The sequence below is a fragment of the Lagenorhynchus albirostris genome, chromosome 11 (assembly GCF_949774975.1).
Source record: "Lagenorhynchus albirostris chromosome 11, mLagAlb1.1, whole genome shotgun sequence".
In the NCBI taxonomy this organism is placed as follows: Eukaryota; Metazoa; Chordata; class Mammalia; order Artiodactyla; family Delphinidae; genus Lagenorhynchus; species Lagenorhynchus albirostris.
This window is the reverse complement of record NC_083105.1, coordinates 48,028,242-48,047,170: the sequence shown is the minus strand read 5'-3', so window position 1 is coordinate 48,047,170 and position 18,929 is coordinate 48,028,242. Positions and strand designations below refer to the sequence as shown.

The 18,929-nt window shown below is 38.0% G+C and overlaps 1 protein-coding gene across 6 annotated transcripts in view; it reads right to left on the bottom strand.

Moving 5' to 3' along the window:
• CPM (carboxypeptidase M) overlaps positions 1-18,929 on the bottom strand; it is a 135,137-nt gene that overhangs the window by 50,226 nt on the left and 65,982 nt on the right. For all 6 annotated transcript variants that reach the window (XM_060165431.1, XM_060165432.1, XM_060165433.1 and 3 more), the window contains one exon: positions 1,314-1,462. In XM_060165431.1, the coding sequence (XP_060021414.1) occupies positions 1,314-1,462 (149 nt within the window). The remainder of the gene's footprint in view (positions 1-1,313; positions 1,463-18,929) is intronic.

Below are 18,929 nucleotides of genomic sequence, written 5' to 3'. Positions count from 1 at the left end.
CAGAATGAAAATGTCACAGTAAATAACAGGAAAATAAAGGGTCTTTTTAGGCAAAGATTCATAGTGAGTTGAGGTCTTTCCAGCTCTATTCATGTCCTCGGTAGGAGGAAAGATACTCAAGAAAAGCATGAGCCCCTCACTCAAAGTGCTGAGTACTTTGGTGATAACCTATGGAGCAGGGGTTTTTAATCCTAGAGTTTTATGAACTGAAAACCATGCCCTTTATTATGTCCTAAAGATGAAACAACTACAAAGCCAGTTTTTACTACAGAATAGATGACTACCTTCTCTCAGGAGTAGCTCTATACGGAATGACTAGTATGGCTGGCGTTAGACCCACTGAGCAAACTAGATGAATCTTGACATTCTTAAAGTCACATCAAAGAGGAAGAGTCATAATCTGGCCAAATAAATCAGATACTTATTCATTTAGTTCATTCACATAAACTCACTCAGCCTCAAACTAGTCCATACGTCCTTAGAGGAAGAAAAGCCTTAGAAACATGCATCTAAATAAAATTAAAATCTGGAATTTTACTTGCATTGATTGGAAAACTCACCATCGTTTGCTTATGAGCGGGCTGCAAAATATGTATCACTTAATATAGTGGTAAACTTTGTGGATCAAATTTTATTTGTAGTGAATTCTAAGGAACTTGTGTCGCAATCAATTTTTAATAGTAGAAGTTATGGTTCACGGAACAGATGTTAAACTGGTATTCCATGAAGCTTGGAAGAACTGTGGCCACATTGTATTTTTGTTTGTGTTTTTAAATTTTTATTGGAATATAGTTGCTTTACAATGTTGTGTTAGTTTCTGCTGTACAGCAAAATGAATCAGCTCTATGTATGTATATATGCCCTCCTTTTTGGATTTCCTTCCCATTAGGAAAACACAGAGCATTGAGTAGAGTTCCCTGTGCTATACAGTAGGTTCTTATTAGTTATCTGTGTTATACATAGTAGTGTATATATGTTAATCCCAATCTCCCAGTTCATCCCACCACCCCACATTGTTTATTTATTCTTATTAATAAGGTTTGTTCCATTTTTTATCATAAAAGGTACCACCCGAAATGGGATTTGGCTTCTATTTGAAAAATTGCCAGTTGGGGAAAAAACATGATTTTCTGAGTTTCTTCCTGTTATTGCCACCTCACCCACTCCCTGCTAAATGCAAGTTGGCCTTTTATTCTGTCCTGATATATCTACTTTTGGACTTTCCAGACTTATTTTAGATCCTTTCTAGGTAAGTAAGTATTGTGAGTTCTATAATATTTTAATAACAATAGTTATTAGCATTGTATACTTACCTCTATTACATAGACCCCAGGCAAGAGAAGGAGGTAATACTCTCCAAATTTGTTGGTTCTATAGGGGCAGACATGTTTTCTGTCTTGGACTTCTACAGTTACATTGGGTAATGGAGTCCCATTCTGATCAAAAATTTGACCCTTTACACCTGCAAGACAAAAAGAGAATTAAATGTTAATACCACATTTTATGGCATATGAAAAAAAATTCTTGTAATTATTTAAGAAAAATATGCCCAATATTTATTAGCTGTTTTGAGTTAATTGAGTGTTTCAGAAGGGATGGTAAACTTTAAAAAAAATTGAGATATAATAAAAATATAACATATTAGTTTCAGGTGTACAACATAATGATTTAATATATGTATTGTGTAACAGTCACCACAATATGCCCAGTTAACATACACATTTTTTTTCTTGTGACAAAAACTTTTAAGATTTACTCTTAGCTAATTTCAAATATACAATACAGTATTTAACTATATTTACCATGCTGTACATTACATCCCCAGGACTTATTTATTTTATAACTGGAAGTTTGTACTTTTTGACTGCCTTCACCTATTTTTTCCCACCCTCTGCCTCTGGCAACTACCAATCTATTCTCTATATCATGAGTTGGTTTTTTTTTTAAAGATTCCACATATAAGTAACATCATAAGCTATTTGTCTTTCTCTGATTTATTGATATTTCACTTAGTATAATGCCCTCAGTGTCTGTCCATATTGTCACAAATGGCAAGATTTCTTCTTATGGCAGAATAGTATTCCATTGTATAAATATACCACATTTTCTTTATTCATCCATCCAATTAAGTTGCTTCTGTGTCTCAGCCATTATAAATAATGCTGCAGTGAACATGGTGGGTGCAGATATCTTTTCAAGTTAGTTTTCTCATTTCTTTTGGATAGATACCCAGAAGTAGAATTACTGGATCATATGGTAGTTCTATTTTTGATTTTTCTTAGAATCTCTATACTGTTTTCCATAGTGCTGCACCAATTTACATTCCCATCAACAGTGCACAAGGGTTCCCTTTTCTCCACATCCTTGCCAACACTTGTTGCTTCTTGTCTTTTTTGACAATAGCCTTTCTAACAGGGGTAAGGTGATATCTCTACTTGTCTTTAACTCTTGATACTTTAATTACAGTGTGTCTTGATGTGGGTCTCTTTCGGTTCATCTTATTTGGAACTCTCCAGGCTTCCTGGATCTGGATGTCTTCTTCCTTCCCCAGGTCAGGGAACTTTTCAGCCATTTTTTCGTCAAATAAGTTTTATATCCCTTTTTCTCTCTCTCCTCCTTCTGGGACCCCTATAATGCAAATGTTTGTCTGTTTGATGTTGTCCCATAAGTTCTTTAAGCCATCTTCACTCTTTTTCATTCTTTTTCTTTTTGCTGCTCTGATTGGATGAATTCCATTGTCCTGTCTTCAGGTTCACTTATCCTTTCTTCTGCCTCATCTAGTCTGCTGTTGAACTCCTCCTACTGTATTTTTCAGCTCTATGACTTTTATTTGGTACTTTCTTATATTTTCTTTCTCTTTGTTGAAATTCTCATTTTGTTCATGCATAGTTCTACTGAGCTCAGTGAGTATCTTTATGACCATTATTTTGAACTCTTTATCAGGTAAATCACCTACCTCTATTTCATTAAGCTCTTTTCTGGGGTTTTATCTTGTTCTTTCATTTGGAACATATTCCTCTGTGTTGACTGTGTTGGTTTCTATGCATTATATAAAACAACCATCTCTTCCAGTCTTGAAGGAGTGGCTTTGTGTAAGAGGTGAACTTACTGTTCAACCCTGCCCCAGCTCTGGGTTTTCTCTCAAACTTTTATGATTATCCAAGCAGCTTACTTTAGTCTTAATGGCTCCAGTAGTTGAGGGTGTGCCAAGACCTGTCAGTATCCCAAAGGGGAGTATCTCAGTCAGTCAGCACAAAGGTTCAGGCAGATTGGGAGCCAAACCCACAGCTTCGAAAGTATACAAATATACCTCTTCTGGGGGAAGACTGGGAGATGGGTGTTTCTGTCTACTCCCTCTGCACTGAGCCCTGGGGTGACTGATAGCCAGTTAAGAACCATTTCTTTGTTTGCTTTGTTCATCTCTTGCACTCATGAACACAAGCCATGTTGGCCAAGAGCCAGGCTATCAAGGGATGTGTTCTCTGGGCAGTAGCCAAAAAAGCCAAGGGGTACAGATGGGTACACAGGCTCCTTTCTTGGAGACACTGGTGATCTGGGGTACGGTATAGGTTGAGAGTGAAGATGGTGCCCAGTGGCCTCTGATGAATGATTGTAGTCAGCCGCTAGATGTGTATTTAATTAGAATCCTGCTCCTCAGGCCACAACTATGAAGATAAACTAATAGTCCTCTTTCACAGAAAGACTGGGCGCTTTTCAGTCAGCTGCCTTAGTGCTGGGTCCTGGGCGGTAGCCAGTTAAGTCTTTAAGAACTGTTTCTCAGTTTGCTATAGCCTTGTGGGTCTCATGGATGTGAACCCCATCATTTTCAAAGCTAGATGTTTCGAGAGCCTCCAGAAGGAACCAGCCCTGCCAACACCTGGACTTTAGCCCAGTGAGACTGGTTTTGAGCTTCCACCCTCCAGAACTGTACATTTAAATTCACTGTTACTTGAGAGGAGACAAGATGGCGGAGTAGAAGGTGAGCTCACCACTTCTTATGGAAACACCAAAGTCACAACTAACTGCTGTACAACCATTGACCAAAAAATGCTGAAACCTACCAAAAAAGATACCCTGCATCCAAAGACAAAGAAGAAGCCACAACAAGACAGTAGGAGGGGGTGCAATCTCAATAAAATCAAATCCCATACATGCCAGGTGGGTGACCCAAAAACTGAAAACAGAAGTTCTCCCACAGGAGTGAGAGTTTTGAGCCCTGTGTCAGGCTCCCCAGCCTGGGAGTCTGGCAATGGGAGGAGGAGCTCCCAGAGAATCTGGCTTTGAAGGCCAGTGGGTTTTGGTCACAGGGATTCCCCAGGACTGGGGGAAACAGAAACTCTTATCTTGGAGGGTGCACACAGGGTCTTGTATGCACCAGGACCCAGGGGAAAAAAGCAGTGACCTCATAATAGACTGGGCTAGACTTACCTGCTAGTATTGGAGGGTCTCCTGCAGAAGCAGGGGGTGGGGGCAGCTGTGGCTCACTGCAGGGACAAGGACACTGGTGGTGGTAGTGTGGTAGTTCTGGTCGGTACTCATTGGCATGAGCCCTCTTGGAGGCTGCCATTTTCTCACCGAGTCCTGGCCCCACCCAACAGCCTGTAGGCTCCAGTGCTGGGACGCCTCAGGCCAGATAACCAACAGGGTAGGAACACAGCCCCACCCATCAGCAGACAGGCTGCTTAATGTCTTCCTGAGCACACAGCTGCCTGATAAACACACCCCCTGACATGGCCTTGCCCACCAGAGGGACAAGACTCAGCTCCACCCACCCATGGGCAGGAACCAGTCCCTCCCACCAGGAAGCCTACACAAGCCTCTTAAACAGTCTCATCCACCAGGGGGAGGTGACAGCAGAAGTAAGAAGAAATACAATCCTGCAGCCCGCAGAATGGAAACCGCAATCACAGAAAGTTAGACAAATTGAGATGGCAGAGAAATATGTTCCAGATGAAGGAACAAGATAAAACCCCAGAACAACAACTAAGTGAAGGGGAGATAGATAGGCGATCTACCTGAAAAATAATTCACAGTAATGATAGTAAAGATGATCTGAGATCTCAGAAAAAGAATGGAGGCACAGATCGAGAAGATACAAGAAATGTTTAACAAAGACCTAGAAGAACTAAAGAACAAACAAACAGATGAACAATACAATAACTGTAATGAAAAGTACACTAGAAGGAATCAATAGCAGAGTAACAGGTAGAAGAATGGATGAGTGACCTGGAAGAGAGAATGGTGGAATTCACTGCAGTGGGACAAAGAAAAACGAAAGAAAAGAAATGAGGCCAGACTAAGAGACCTCTGGGACAACATTAAATGCATAATCATTCTCATTATAGGGGTCCTAGAAGGAGAAGAGAGAGATAAAGGACCTGAGAAAATATCTGAAGAGATAACAGCTGAAAAATTCCTTAACATGGGAAAGGAAACAGTCACCCAAGTCCAGGAAGCACAGAGAGTCCCAGGCAGGATAAACCCAAGGAGGAACATACGAAGACACATAGTAATCAAATTGACAAAAAATTAAAGACAAAAAATGTTAAAAGCAACAAGGGAAAAGCAACAAATAACATACAACGGAATTCCCATAAGGTTATCAGCTGATTTCTCAGCAGAAACTCTGCAGGCCAGAAGGGAGTGGCGCGATATATTTAATGTGATGAAAGGGAATAACCTACAACCAAGAATACCCAGCAAGGCTTTCATTCAGATTCAATGGAGAAATCAAAAGCTTTACAGACAAGCAAAAGCTAAAAGAATTCAGCACCAACAGACCAGCTTTGCAACAAATACTAAAGGAACTTCTCTATGGGCAAAAGAAAAGACCACAACTAGAAACAAGAAAATTACAAATGGAAAAACTCACTGGTAAAGGCAAACATACAGTAAAGGTAGGGAATCACAGGCACACAAATATGATATCAAACCCAGCAACTGTGAGAAGAAGAGAGCAAAAATGCAGGATACAGGAAATGCATTTGAAATTAAAAAACTGGCAACTTAAAACAATCTTGTTTGGGCTTCCCTGGTGGCGCAGTGGTTGAGAGTCTGCCTGCTGATGCAGGGGACACAGGTTCGTGCCCCGGTCCGGGAAGATCCCACATGCCACGGAGCGCCTGGGCCCATGAGCCATGGCCACTGAGCCTGCGCATCCGGAGCCTGTGCTCTGCAACGGGAGAGACCAGAACAGTGAGAGGCCCGCGTACCGCAAACAAAACAATCTTGTTTATGTATAGACCGCTATAGCAAAACCTCATGGTAACCACAAACCGAAAATGTACAACAGAGACACACACAAAAAAGGAAAAGGCATTCAAACACAACGCTAAAGTTAGTCATCAAATCACAAGAGAACAAAAGAGGAAGGGAAGAAAAAAGACCTACAAATCCAGAACAATTAACAAAATGGCAATAAGAACATACATATCAATAATTACCTTAAACATAAACAGATTAAATGCTCCAACCAAAAGACATAGACTAGCTGAATGGATACAAAAACCTGTATATATGCTGTCTACAAGAGCACTTCAGATCTAGGGACACATTTAGACTGAAAGTGAGGGGATGTAAAAAGGCATTCCATGCAAATGGAAATCAAAAGAAAGCTGGAGTAGCAATACTCATAGCAGACAAAATAGACTTTAAAATAAAGACTATTACAAGAGACAAAGAAGGACACTACATAATGATCAAGGGAGCAGTCCAAGAAGATATGACAATTGTAAATATATATGCACCCAACATAGGAGCACCTCAATATTTAAGGCAAATACTAAAAGCCACAGAAGGAGAAATTGACAGTAACACAGTAATAGTAGGGGACTTTAACACCCCACTTTCATCAATGGACAGATCATCCAGACAGAAAATCAATAAGGAAACACAGGCCTTAAATGACACATTAGACCAGATGGACTTAATTGATGTTTATAGAGCATTCCATCCAAAAGCAGCAAAATACACATTCCTCTCAAGTGCACAAGGAACATTCTCCAGGATTGATCACATGCTGGGCCACAAAGCATAAATTGGTAAATTTGAGAAAACTGAAATCATATCAAGCATCTATTCCAACCACAACATATGAGATTAGAAATCAACTACAAGAAAATAAAACTAAAAAACATGGGGGATATATAGCCTGAACCAAGATGGAGTAGAAGGACTTGCTCTCACTCTCTTGTGAGAACACCAGAATCACAACTAGCTGCTGGACTATCATCGACAGGAAGACACTGGAACTCACCAAAAAAGATACCCCACATCCAAAGACAAAGGAGAAGCCACAATGAGATGGTATGAGGGGTGCAATCACAGTAAAATCAAATTCCATAACTGCTGGGTGGGTGACTCACAAACTGGAGAACACTTATACCATAGAAGTCCACCCACTGGAGTGAAGGTTCTGCACCCCACGTCAGGCTTCCCAACCTGTGGGTCCAGCAACTGGAGGAGGAATTCCTAGAGAATCAGACTTTGAAGGCTAGCGGGATTTGATTGCAGACTTCGACAGGACTGGGGGAAACAGAGACTCCACTCTTGGAGGGCACACACAAAGTAGTGTGCGCATCAGAACCCAGGGGAAGGAGCAGTGACCCCAGGGGAGACTGAACCAGACCTACCTGCTACTGTTGGAGGGTCTCCTGCAGAGGCGGGGGTGGCTGTGGCTCACCGTGGGGACAAGGACACTGGCAGCAGAAGTTCTGGGAAGTACTCCTTGGCGTGAGCCCTCCCAGAGTCTGCCATTAGCCCCACCAAAGAGCCCAGGTAGTCTCCAGTGTTGGGTTGCCTCAGGCCAAACAACCAACAGGGAGGGAACCCAGCCTCACCCATCAGCAATCAAGAGGATTAAAGTTTTACTGAGCTCTGCCCACCAGAGCAACAGTCAGCTTTACCCACCACCAGACCCGCCCATCAGGAAACTTGCACAAGCCTCTCGGACAGCCTCATCCACCAGGGGGCAGACAGCAGAAGCAAGAAGAACTACAATCCTGCAGCCTATGGAACAAAAACCACATTCACCGAAAGACAAGATGAAAAGGCAAAGGGCTATGTACCAGATAAAGGAAAAAGATAAAACCCCAGAAAAACAACTAAATAAAGTGGAGATAGGCAACCTTCTAGAAAAATAATTCAGAATAATGATAGTGAAGATGATCCAAGACCTCGGAAAAAGACTGGAGGCAAAGATCAAGAAGATGCAAGAAATGTTTAACAAAAACCTAGAAGAATTAAAGAACAGAGATGAACAATACAATAACTGAAATGAAAACTACACTAGAAGGAATCAATAGTAGAATAACTGAGGCAGAGAACGGATAAGTGACCTGGAAGACAGAATGGTGGAATTCACTGCTGCAGAACAGAATCAAGAAAAAAGAATGAAAAGAAATGAAGACAGCCTAAGAGACGTCTGGGACAACATTAAACGCAACAACATTCTCATTATAGGGGTCCCAGAAGGAGAAGAAAGAAAGGACCAGAGAAAATATTTCAAGAGATTATAGTCGAAAACTTCCCTAACATGGGAAAGGAAAAAGCCACCCAAGTCCAGGAAGTGCAGAGAGTCCCAAACAGGATAAACCCAAGGAGAAACATGCTGAGACACATAGTAATCAAATTGACAAAAATTAAAGACAAAAACTACTGAAAGCAGCAAGGGAAAAATGACAAATAACATAGAAGGGAACTCCCATAAGGTTAACAGCTGATTTCTCAGCAGAAACTCCACAAGTCAGAAGGGAGTGGCATGATAGACTTAAAGTGATGAAAGGGAAGAAACTACAATCAAGATTACTCTACCTGGCAAGGATCTCATTCAGATTCGATGGAGAAATCAAAAGCTTTAGAGACAAGCAAAAGCTAAGAGAATTCAGCCCCACCAAACCAGCTCTAAAACAAATGCTAAAGGAACTTCTCTAAGTGGGAAACACAAGAGAAGAAAAGAATGTACAAAACAAACCCAAAACAATTAAGTAAATGGTCATAGGAACATATGTATCGATAATTACTTTAAACATAAATGGATTAGGTGCTCCAACCAAAAGACACAGGCTTACTGAATGGATACAAAAACAAGACCCATCTATATGCTGTCTACAAGAGACCCACTTCAGACCTAGGGACACATACAGACTGAAAGTGAGGGGATAGAAAAAGATATTCCATGCAAATGGAAATCAAAAGAAAGCTGGAGTAGCAATACTCATATCAGATAAAATAGACTTTAAAACAAAGAATGTTACAAGAAACAAGGAAGGACACTACATAATGATCAAGGGATCAATCCAGGAGAAAAATATAACAATTATAAATATATATGCACCCAACATAGGAGCACCTTAATACATAAGGCAACTGCTAACAGCTATAAAAGAGGAAATCGACAGTAACACAGTAATAGTGGGGGACTTTAACACCTCACTTACACCAATGGACAGATCATCCAAAATGAAAATATATAAGGAAACACAAGGTTTAAATGACACAATAGACCAGACAGATTTAATTGATATTTACAGGACATTCCATCCAAAACCAGATTTCACTTTCTTCTCAAGTGCGCATGGAACATTCTCCAGGATAGATCACATCTTGGGTCACAAATCAAGCCTCAGTAAATTTAAGAAAACTGAAATCATATCTAGCATCTTTTCTGACCACAACACTATGAGATTAGAAATGAATTACATGGAAGAAAACGTAAAAAACACCAACACATGGAGGCTAAACGTTACTAAATAACCAAGAGATCACTGAAGAAATCAAAGAAGAAATCAAAAAATACCTAGAGACAAATGACAATGAAAACACGACAATCCAAAACCTATGGGATGCAGCAAAAGCAGTTTTAAGAGGGAAGTTTATAGCTATACAAGCCTACCTCAAGCTACAAGAAAAATCTCAAATAAACAATCCAACCTTACACCTAAAGGAACTAGAGAAAGAAGAACAAACAAAACCCAAAGTTAGCAGAAGGAAAGAAATCATAAAGATCAGAGCTGACATAGAAACAAAGAAAACAATAGCAAAGATCAATAAAACTAAAAGCTGGTTCTTTGAGAAGATAAACAAAATTGATAAACCATTATCCACACTCATCAAGAAAAAGAGGGAGAGGACTCAAATCAATAAAATTAGAAATGAAAAAGGAGAAGTTACAACAGACACTGCAGAAATACAAAGCATCCTAAGAGTTTACTACAAGCAACTCTATGCCAATAAAATGGACAACCTGGAACAAATGGACAAATTTTTAGAAAGGTATAACCTTCTAAGACTGAACTGGGAAGAAACAGAAAATATGAACAGATCAATCTCAAGTAATGAAATTGAAACTGTGATTAAAAATCTTCCAAAAAACCAAAGTCCAGGACCAGATGGCTTTACAGGTGATTTCTATCCAATTAGACAAGAGCTAACACCAATCCTTCTCAAAGTCTTCCAAAAAATTGCAGAGGAAGGAACACTTCCCAACTCATTCTATGAGGCCACCATCACCCTGATACCAAAACCAGATAAAGATACCACAAAATAAGAAACTTACAAACCAATATGACTGATGAATATAGATGCAAAAATCCTCAACACATTACTAGCAAGCAGAATCAAACAGCACATTAAAAGGATCATACACCAAGATCAAGTGGGATTTATCTCAGGGATGCAAGGATTCTTCAGTATATGCAATTCAATCAATGACATATTAACGAATTGAATAATAAAAATCATATGATCATCTCGATAGATGCAGAAAAAGCTTTTGACAAAATTCAACACCCATTTATGATAAAAACTCTCCAGAAAGTGGGCATAGAGTGAACCTACCTCAACATAATAAAGGCCATATATGACAAACCTACAGCAAACATACCTATCAATTGTGAAAAACTGAAAGCATTTCCTCTAAGATCAGGTACAAGACAAGGATGTCCGCTCTCGCCACTATTATTCAACATAGTTTTGGAATTCCTAGCCATGGCAATCAAGGAAGAAAAAGAAATAAAAGGAATCCAAATTGGAAAAGAAGAATTAAAACTGTCACTGTTTGCAGATGACATGATTATATACATAGAGAATCCTAAAGATGCCACCAGAAAACTACTAGAGCTAATCAATGAATTTGGTAAAGTTGCAGGATACAAAATTAATGCACAGAAATCTCTTGCATTCCTATACGCTAACAATGAAAGATCAGAAAGGGAAATTAAGGAAACAATCCCATTCACCATTGCAACAAAAAGAATAAAATACCTAGGAATAAAACTACCTAGGGAGACAAAAGACCTGTATGCAGAAAACTATAAGACAATGATGAAAGAAATTAAAGATGATACCAACAAATGGAGAGATATACCATATTCTTGGATTGGAAGAATCAACATTGTGAAAATGACTATACTACCCAAAGCAATCTACAGATTTAATGCGATCCCTATCAAATTACCAATGGCATTTTTTACAGAACTACAACAAAAAATCTTAAAATTTGTATGGAGACACAAAGGACCCCAAATAGCCAAAGCAGTCTTGAGGGAAAAAAGCGAAGCTGGAGGAATCAGACTTCCTGAGTTCAGACTATACTACAAAGCTACAGTAATCAAGACAATATGGTACTGGCACATAAATAGAAACATAGATCAATGGAACAAGATAAGAAAGCCCAGAGATAAAGCCACACACTTATGGTCAACTAATGTATGACAAAGGAGGCAAGGATATACAATGGAGAAAAGAGAGTCACTTAAATAAGTGATGCTGGGAAAACTGGACAGCTACATGTAAAAGAATGAAATTAGAACACTCCCTAACACCACACACAAAAATAAACTCAAAATGCATTAGAGACCTAAATGTAAGACCAGACACTATAAAACTCTTAGAGGAAAACATAGGAAGAATACTCTTTGACATAAATCACAGCAAGATCTTTTTTGATCCATCTCCTAGAGTAATGGAAATAAAAACAAAAATAAACAAATGGGACCTAATGAAACATCAAAGCTTTTGCGTAGCAAAGGAAACCAGAAACAAGACGAAAAAACAACCCTCAGAATGGGAGAAAATATTTGCAAATGAAGCAACTGACAAAGGATTAATCTCCAAAATTTACAAGCATCTCATGCAGCTCAATATTAAAAAAACAAACAACCCAATCCAAAAATGGGCAGAAGACCTAAATAGACATTTCTCCAAAGAAGACATACAGATGGCCAAAAAGCACATGAAAAGCTGCTCAACATCACTAATTATTAGAGAAATGCAAATCAAAACTACAATGAGGTATCACCTCACACCAGTTAGAATGGGCATCATCAGAAAACCTGCAAACAACATATGCTGGAGAGGGTGTGGAGGAAAGAGAACCCTCTTGCACTATTGGTGGGAATGTAAATTGATACAGCCACTATGGAGAACAGTATGGAGGTTCCTTAAAAAACTAAAAATAGAATTACCATATGATCCAGCAATTCCACTACTGGGCATATACCCAGAGAAAACCATAATTCAAAAAGACACATGCACCCCAATGTCCACTGCAGCACTATTTACAATAGCCAGGTCATGGAAGCAACCTAAATGCCCATCAACAGATGAATGCATAAAGAAGATGTGGTACATATATACAGTGGAATATTACTCAGCCATAAAAAGGAACAAAATTGGTCATTTGTTGAGATGTGGATGGATCTAGAGACTATCATACAGAGTGAAGTAAGCCAGAAAGAGAAAAACAAATATTGTATATTAACAGATATATGTGGAACCTAGAAAAATGGTACAGATGAGCCAGTTTGCAGGGCAGAAATTGAGACAGAGATGTGTAGAGAAGAAAGGTATGGACACCAAGGGGGGTAAGAGGTGGGGTGGTGGTGGTGGTGGTGTGATGAAATGGGTGATTGGGATTGACATGTATACACTGATGTGTATAAAATTGATGAATAATAAGAAAAAAATGCAAAACGTTTTTTTTTTTTTTTACAATTTACATAAAAATTTTGGTTTGTAAAGGAAGATTATACAGCTTTTGAGGACATGGGTTGGAATACTTTTTAAATGTAATTAATCTCAAATAAGCCAGGCAGAGGAAGACAAATACTGCATAGAATCACTTATACGTGAAATCTTAAAAAAAAAAAAAAGCCAAAGGCTAGAAGCAAAGCAGAAAAGTGGTTGCCAGGGCGGGATGTGGGGGAAATAAAGAGAGGTTGGTCATAGGGTACAAAGTTTCAGTTATAAGATGAATAAGGTCTGAGGATCTAACGAAAAACATGGTGACTGTAGTGATAACAGTGTATTATATAATTGAAATTTGCTGAAAGAGTAGAACTTAAATGCTCTTACCTCCCCCCAAAAAGGATAAATACGTGAGGTGATGGATGTGTTAATTAATGAGATGGGTGGAATCCTTCCACAATGTACACATACATCAAATCACCACAATGTACATTTTTAACGTCTTGTAATTTTATGTCAATTGTACCTCAATAAAGCTGAAATAATAGGTTTAAACATGTTTTATTCATATTGTTTATACTTTTGGATTTACTTAAATTACTTGAAGCTCTCAAACAGTCTAAGAGTTGGACCTGAAAGAACAGGTCTCCATCAGAGACCAGAAAAAATAGAACTCCTCTCAGCCATTTAGCATTTATCACCACCAGTACATATACAGTCTTTGGTTCATTTGTTGTCTAAAGCTATGTTGCCATGGAACTACTCCTGAATATTTCTTTTGGCCTGTCAAACACATGCTATAGTTTCAGTGAAACCACGGATTCCTGCCCACCTTCCCCCTCCATTTTCAAGGAACCAAGTAGTTATTTTGGTATGAAGGTCTAAAAATCGTGTATTATTGTAGTTAAGGGTGACAAATTGCAACAATAATAGAAAAGATTAAACAACCAGAGAGTTAAAGTGAATTCAAACAAAAATTTTTTGTCTGTTCTATTTGGAGTGGGTAAATTCAAAAACCACAGAACAGTTTTTGACATTATAATGACTGAAAGCTTGAATAGCTTTCCAGTTTTTTTACTTGTAGCTGGAATATGGTTAAGACAGAAACATACTTATTAAAATGACAGAGCAAATGGTATGGTTGTTTTAATATGTGGCTAGATAATCAAAATTATGAAAGTTCTATTTGGCATATATTCCAAATTTCTTTTAAAAATCAACATTCAGGAGAGCTTGGAGAAAATTTTCACCTATTGTTATAGAATGTGAGCTGCAGTACTCCTTCCTATGCTGTAAAGAAATTTAGAGCATATGAGATGGAAGAGACCATACCAGGAGCTATTGTTCATTCTGTTAGTTGTTTTGAGGCTTTTAAATTAAATATTGAGTAGCTATAAAAGAAAGCTTATGAAGCTTACAGAAGATATAAAGAAGATTACTGTTACCTCTGTTATTTCTTATGTGCCTCTCCCTGATCCTATTAACTTCTTTTCCCTTTGAGAGAGCACCATCCTGGATTTTGTAGTTTTATCATATGTGTTTAATCATTTTGCATGTTTTTAGACTTAATCCTATGGAATTTTATTACATCTTCTTTCATGGCTTCTTTTTTTCAATATTATATTCCAGTGATTCACCCGTGTTACTGCTTGTAGCTGTATTTCATTGATTTTCATTGCTGAATACATTCCATTATGTTAATATGCTATAATTTCTAGTATCTATTTTACTGTTGATAGGCATTTGGGTTGTTTCCATTATTTATTATTAGCAGTGCTGCTGTGAACACTTTCTGTTTGCTGCTCGTTTATAGAAATTTACTTTTGATTTGATTTGCTAACGTCTTAAGGAATGTTCACATCGTGTATTTGACCTGTAATTTTCCTATTTTGCAATGACATGTTTAGATTTTGCTATCAAGGTTATTCTTGCTTCAGAAAAGGAGTTACAGAGTGTTCCTACCTCTTCTTTTCCCTTTTATGTAATCTGGAATAGTTTAAGACTGGAATTACTAGTGTATTTTTCCACTTGGTAGAGCCTGCCTGTAAGACCTTCTTTTTTGAGGGAGGATTTTAAACTACTGACAGATTTTTAAATTGTTATAGGATTATTCAGTTTTTCTGTTTCTTAAGTCTGTTTTAGTAGGTTACAGTTTTCTAGAAATGTATCAATTTTGTTTATGATTTTAAAAAATTAGTGGCATAAAGTTATGTATAATATCCTCTTGTTTTTAAAGAATATACTCACAGTGCCCCCGTTATTCTCTGTAGCATCTGTACTTGTTCCTTATTTCTCATGTTGTTTATTTGTACCTCCTCTCTTTTTTTCTTCATTCTCACTAGAAGTTTGTCAATTTTGTCAGCTTTTTCAAAAAACCAAATTTGGACTTTGCAGGTTATTGTGTATCTGTTTTCTATTTTGTTAATTTCTGACGTTGTCATTTAAAATTGCCTTTTTTCTGTTTCCTTGGGCTTATTTTGCTAGAGTTTTTTCCTCACCTCTACAATGAATAGGTGCTCAGCTCATTGTGATTGTTTTAAAATGCTTTGACACCCTTTCCTTAAAAAAAAAATGGGACCTGATTTTCCTCCTCTTGTGAACAAGACTTAGTGACTCACTTCTCACAAATAGAATGTGGCAAAAATGATGGTATGTGGCTTCCAAGAATAGGTCACAGAAAGAATAGCTTCTGCCTGGCTTTTCCTCTTTCGGATCACCCACTTGGGAGAACCTAGCCACCATCTAATGAGAACATATAAGCAGCCCTCTGCGAAGGGCCAGGTGGAGAGAAACTGAGGCCTCCCTGCCAACAGCCAGCACCAGCTTGCCAGCTAACAACCTTGGAATTGGATGCTTCTCTTTCATTCAAGCCTTCAGATGATGTGACTGCAACCTCACGAGACACCTCAAGCCAGAACCATGTAGCCATGCTTTTGAAATCCTGAGCCACAAAAACTATGAGAGAAGATAGATATTTATTGTTGTTCTACACCATTAGCTTTTGGTGTAATTCATCTTGCAACAGTAGAGACTATTATAATATATTCATTAATCACCAGCCCTTCTACCCTGACATAAGCATTTAAATGCTATAAATTTCCCTCTACACATTGTTTTAACTAAATCCCACAAATTTGGATAGGCAGTATTTTTCATTATCATTAAGATTTAAATATTTTCTAATTTCCATTATTTCTTCTTCTTTGAATTATGAGTTACTCAGAATTATGTTTCATAATTTCCAAATATATATTGCATATTTGTTATTGATTTCTATTTTAACTGCATTTTGAACAGAAAATATAGTCTATATGATATAATCCATTAAAAAAAAACACGTGGGGGCTAAACCAATGCTACTAAACAACCAATGGGGCATTGAAGAAATCCAAGGAAGTAAAAAAATAACTAGAGACAAATGAAAATATGACAATCCAAAACCTACACGACACAGCAAAAGCAGTTTTAAGAGGGAATTTTATAGCAATACAATCTTAGGAAACAAGAAAAATCTCAAATAACCTAACCTTACACCTGAAGCAAACAGAGAAAGAAGAACAAACAAAATCCAAACTTAGAAGGAAAGAAATCATAAAGATCAGAGCAGAAATAAATGAAATAGAGACAAAGAAAACAATAGAAAAGATCAATGAAACTAAAAACTGGTTCTTTGAAAACATAAACAAAATTGACAAACCTTTAGCCAGACTCATCAAGCAAAACAGAGAGAGAGCTCAAATCAATACAATTAGAAATGAAAAAGTTACAATGGACACCACAGAAATACAAAGGATCATAAGAGACTACTACAAGCAACCATATGCCAATAAAATGGATAACCTAGAAGAAATGGACAAATTCTTAGAAAGGTATAACCTTCCAAGACTGAACCAGGAAGAATTAGAAAATATGAACAGACCAATCACAAGTACTGAAATTAAAACTGTGATTAAAAAGCCCCCAACCGGGGCTTCCCTGGTGGCACAGCGGTTGGGAGTCTGGCTGCCGATGCAGGGGACGCGGGATCGTGTCCCGGTCTGGGAGGATCCCGCATGCCGCAGAGGGGCTGGGCCCGTGAGCCATGGCCGCTGAGCCTGCGCGTCTGGAGCCTGTGCTCCGCAACGGGAGGGGCCATGACAGTGAGAGACCCGTGTACCGCAAAAAAAAAAAAAAAAAAAAACTCCCAACAAACAAAAGTCCAGGACCAGATGGCTCCACAGGTGAATTCTATCCAACAATTAGACAAGAGCTAACACCAGTCCTTCTCAAAGTCTTCCAAAAAATTGCAGAGGAAGGAACACTTCCCAACTCATTCTATGAGGCCACCATCACCCTGATACCAAAACCAGATAAAGATACCACAAAATAAGAAACTTACAAACCAATATGACTGATGAATATATTTGCAAAAATCCTCAACACATTACTAGCAAGCAGAATCAAACAGCACATTAAAAGGATCATACACCAAGATCAAGTGGGATTTATCTCAGGGATGCAAGGATTCTTCAGTATATGCAATTCAATCAATGACATATTAACGAATTGAATAATAAAAATCATATGATCATCTCGATAGATGCAGACAAAGCTTTTGACAAAATTCAACACCCATTTATGATAAAAACTCTCCAGAAAGTGGGCATAGAGGGAATCTACCTCAACATAGTAAGGGCCATATATAACAAGCCTACAGCTAACATCATACTCAACGGTGAAAAGCTGAAAGCATTTCCTGTAAGATCAGGAACAAGACGAGGATGTCCACTCTTGCCACTTTTATTCAACATAGTGTTGGAAGTCCTAGCCATGGCAGAGAAGAAAAAGAAGTAAAAGGAATCCAAACTGAGAAAGAAGAAGTAAAACTGTCACTGTTTGCAGACAACATGATACTATACATAGAAAATCCTAAAGATGCTACCAGAAAACTACTAGAGCTCATTAATGAATTTGGTAAAGTTGCAGGATACAAAATAAATACAGAAGTCTGTTGCATTTCTATACACTAGCAATGAAAGATCAGAAAGAGAAAGAAACAATCCCATTTACCATCACATCAAAAAGAGTAAAATACCTAGGAATAAACCTACCTAAGGAGGCAAAAGATCTGTATTCAGAAAACTATAAGATGCTGATGAAAGAAACTGAAGATGACACAAACAGATGGAAAGATATACCGTGTTCTTGGATTGGAAGAAATATTGTCAAAATTGTCAAAATGTCAAAATTGTTAAAATATTATCATATTGTCAAAATGACTATACTGCCCAAGGCAATCTACAAATGCAATCCCTATCAAATAACCAATGGCATTTTCCATAGAATTAGAACAAAAAATCTTAAAATTTGTATGCAGACACAAAAGACCTTGAATAGCCAAAGCAATCTTCAGAAAGAAAAATGGAGATGGAGGAATCAGGCTCCCTGACTTCAGACTATACTACAAAGCTACAGTCATCAAAACAGTATGGTACTGGAACAAAAACAGAAATATAGATCAATGGAATAGGATAGAAAGCCCAGAAATAAACCCACACACCTATGGTCACAATCTACAACAAAGGAGTCAAGACTATACAGTGGAGAAAAGACAGTCTCTTCAGTAAATGGTGCTGGGAAAACTGGACAGCTACATGTAAAAAAATGAAATTAGAACATTCTTTAACTCCATACATAAAAATTAACTCAAAATGGATTATGGACCTAAATGTAAGATCGGATACTAGAACACTCTTAGAGGAAAAAGGCAGAACATTCTTTGGCATAAATTGCAGCAATATCTTCGTGCATACGTCTCCTAGAGTAATGGAAATAAAAACAAAGATAAACAAATGGGACCTAGTGAAACTCAGAAGCCTTTGCACAGCAAAGGAAACCATAAACAAAATGAAGACGACCCACAGAATGGGAGAAAATATTTGCAAACAATGCGACTGACAAGGAGTTAATCTCCATAATTTACA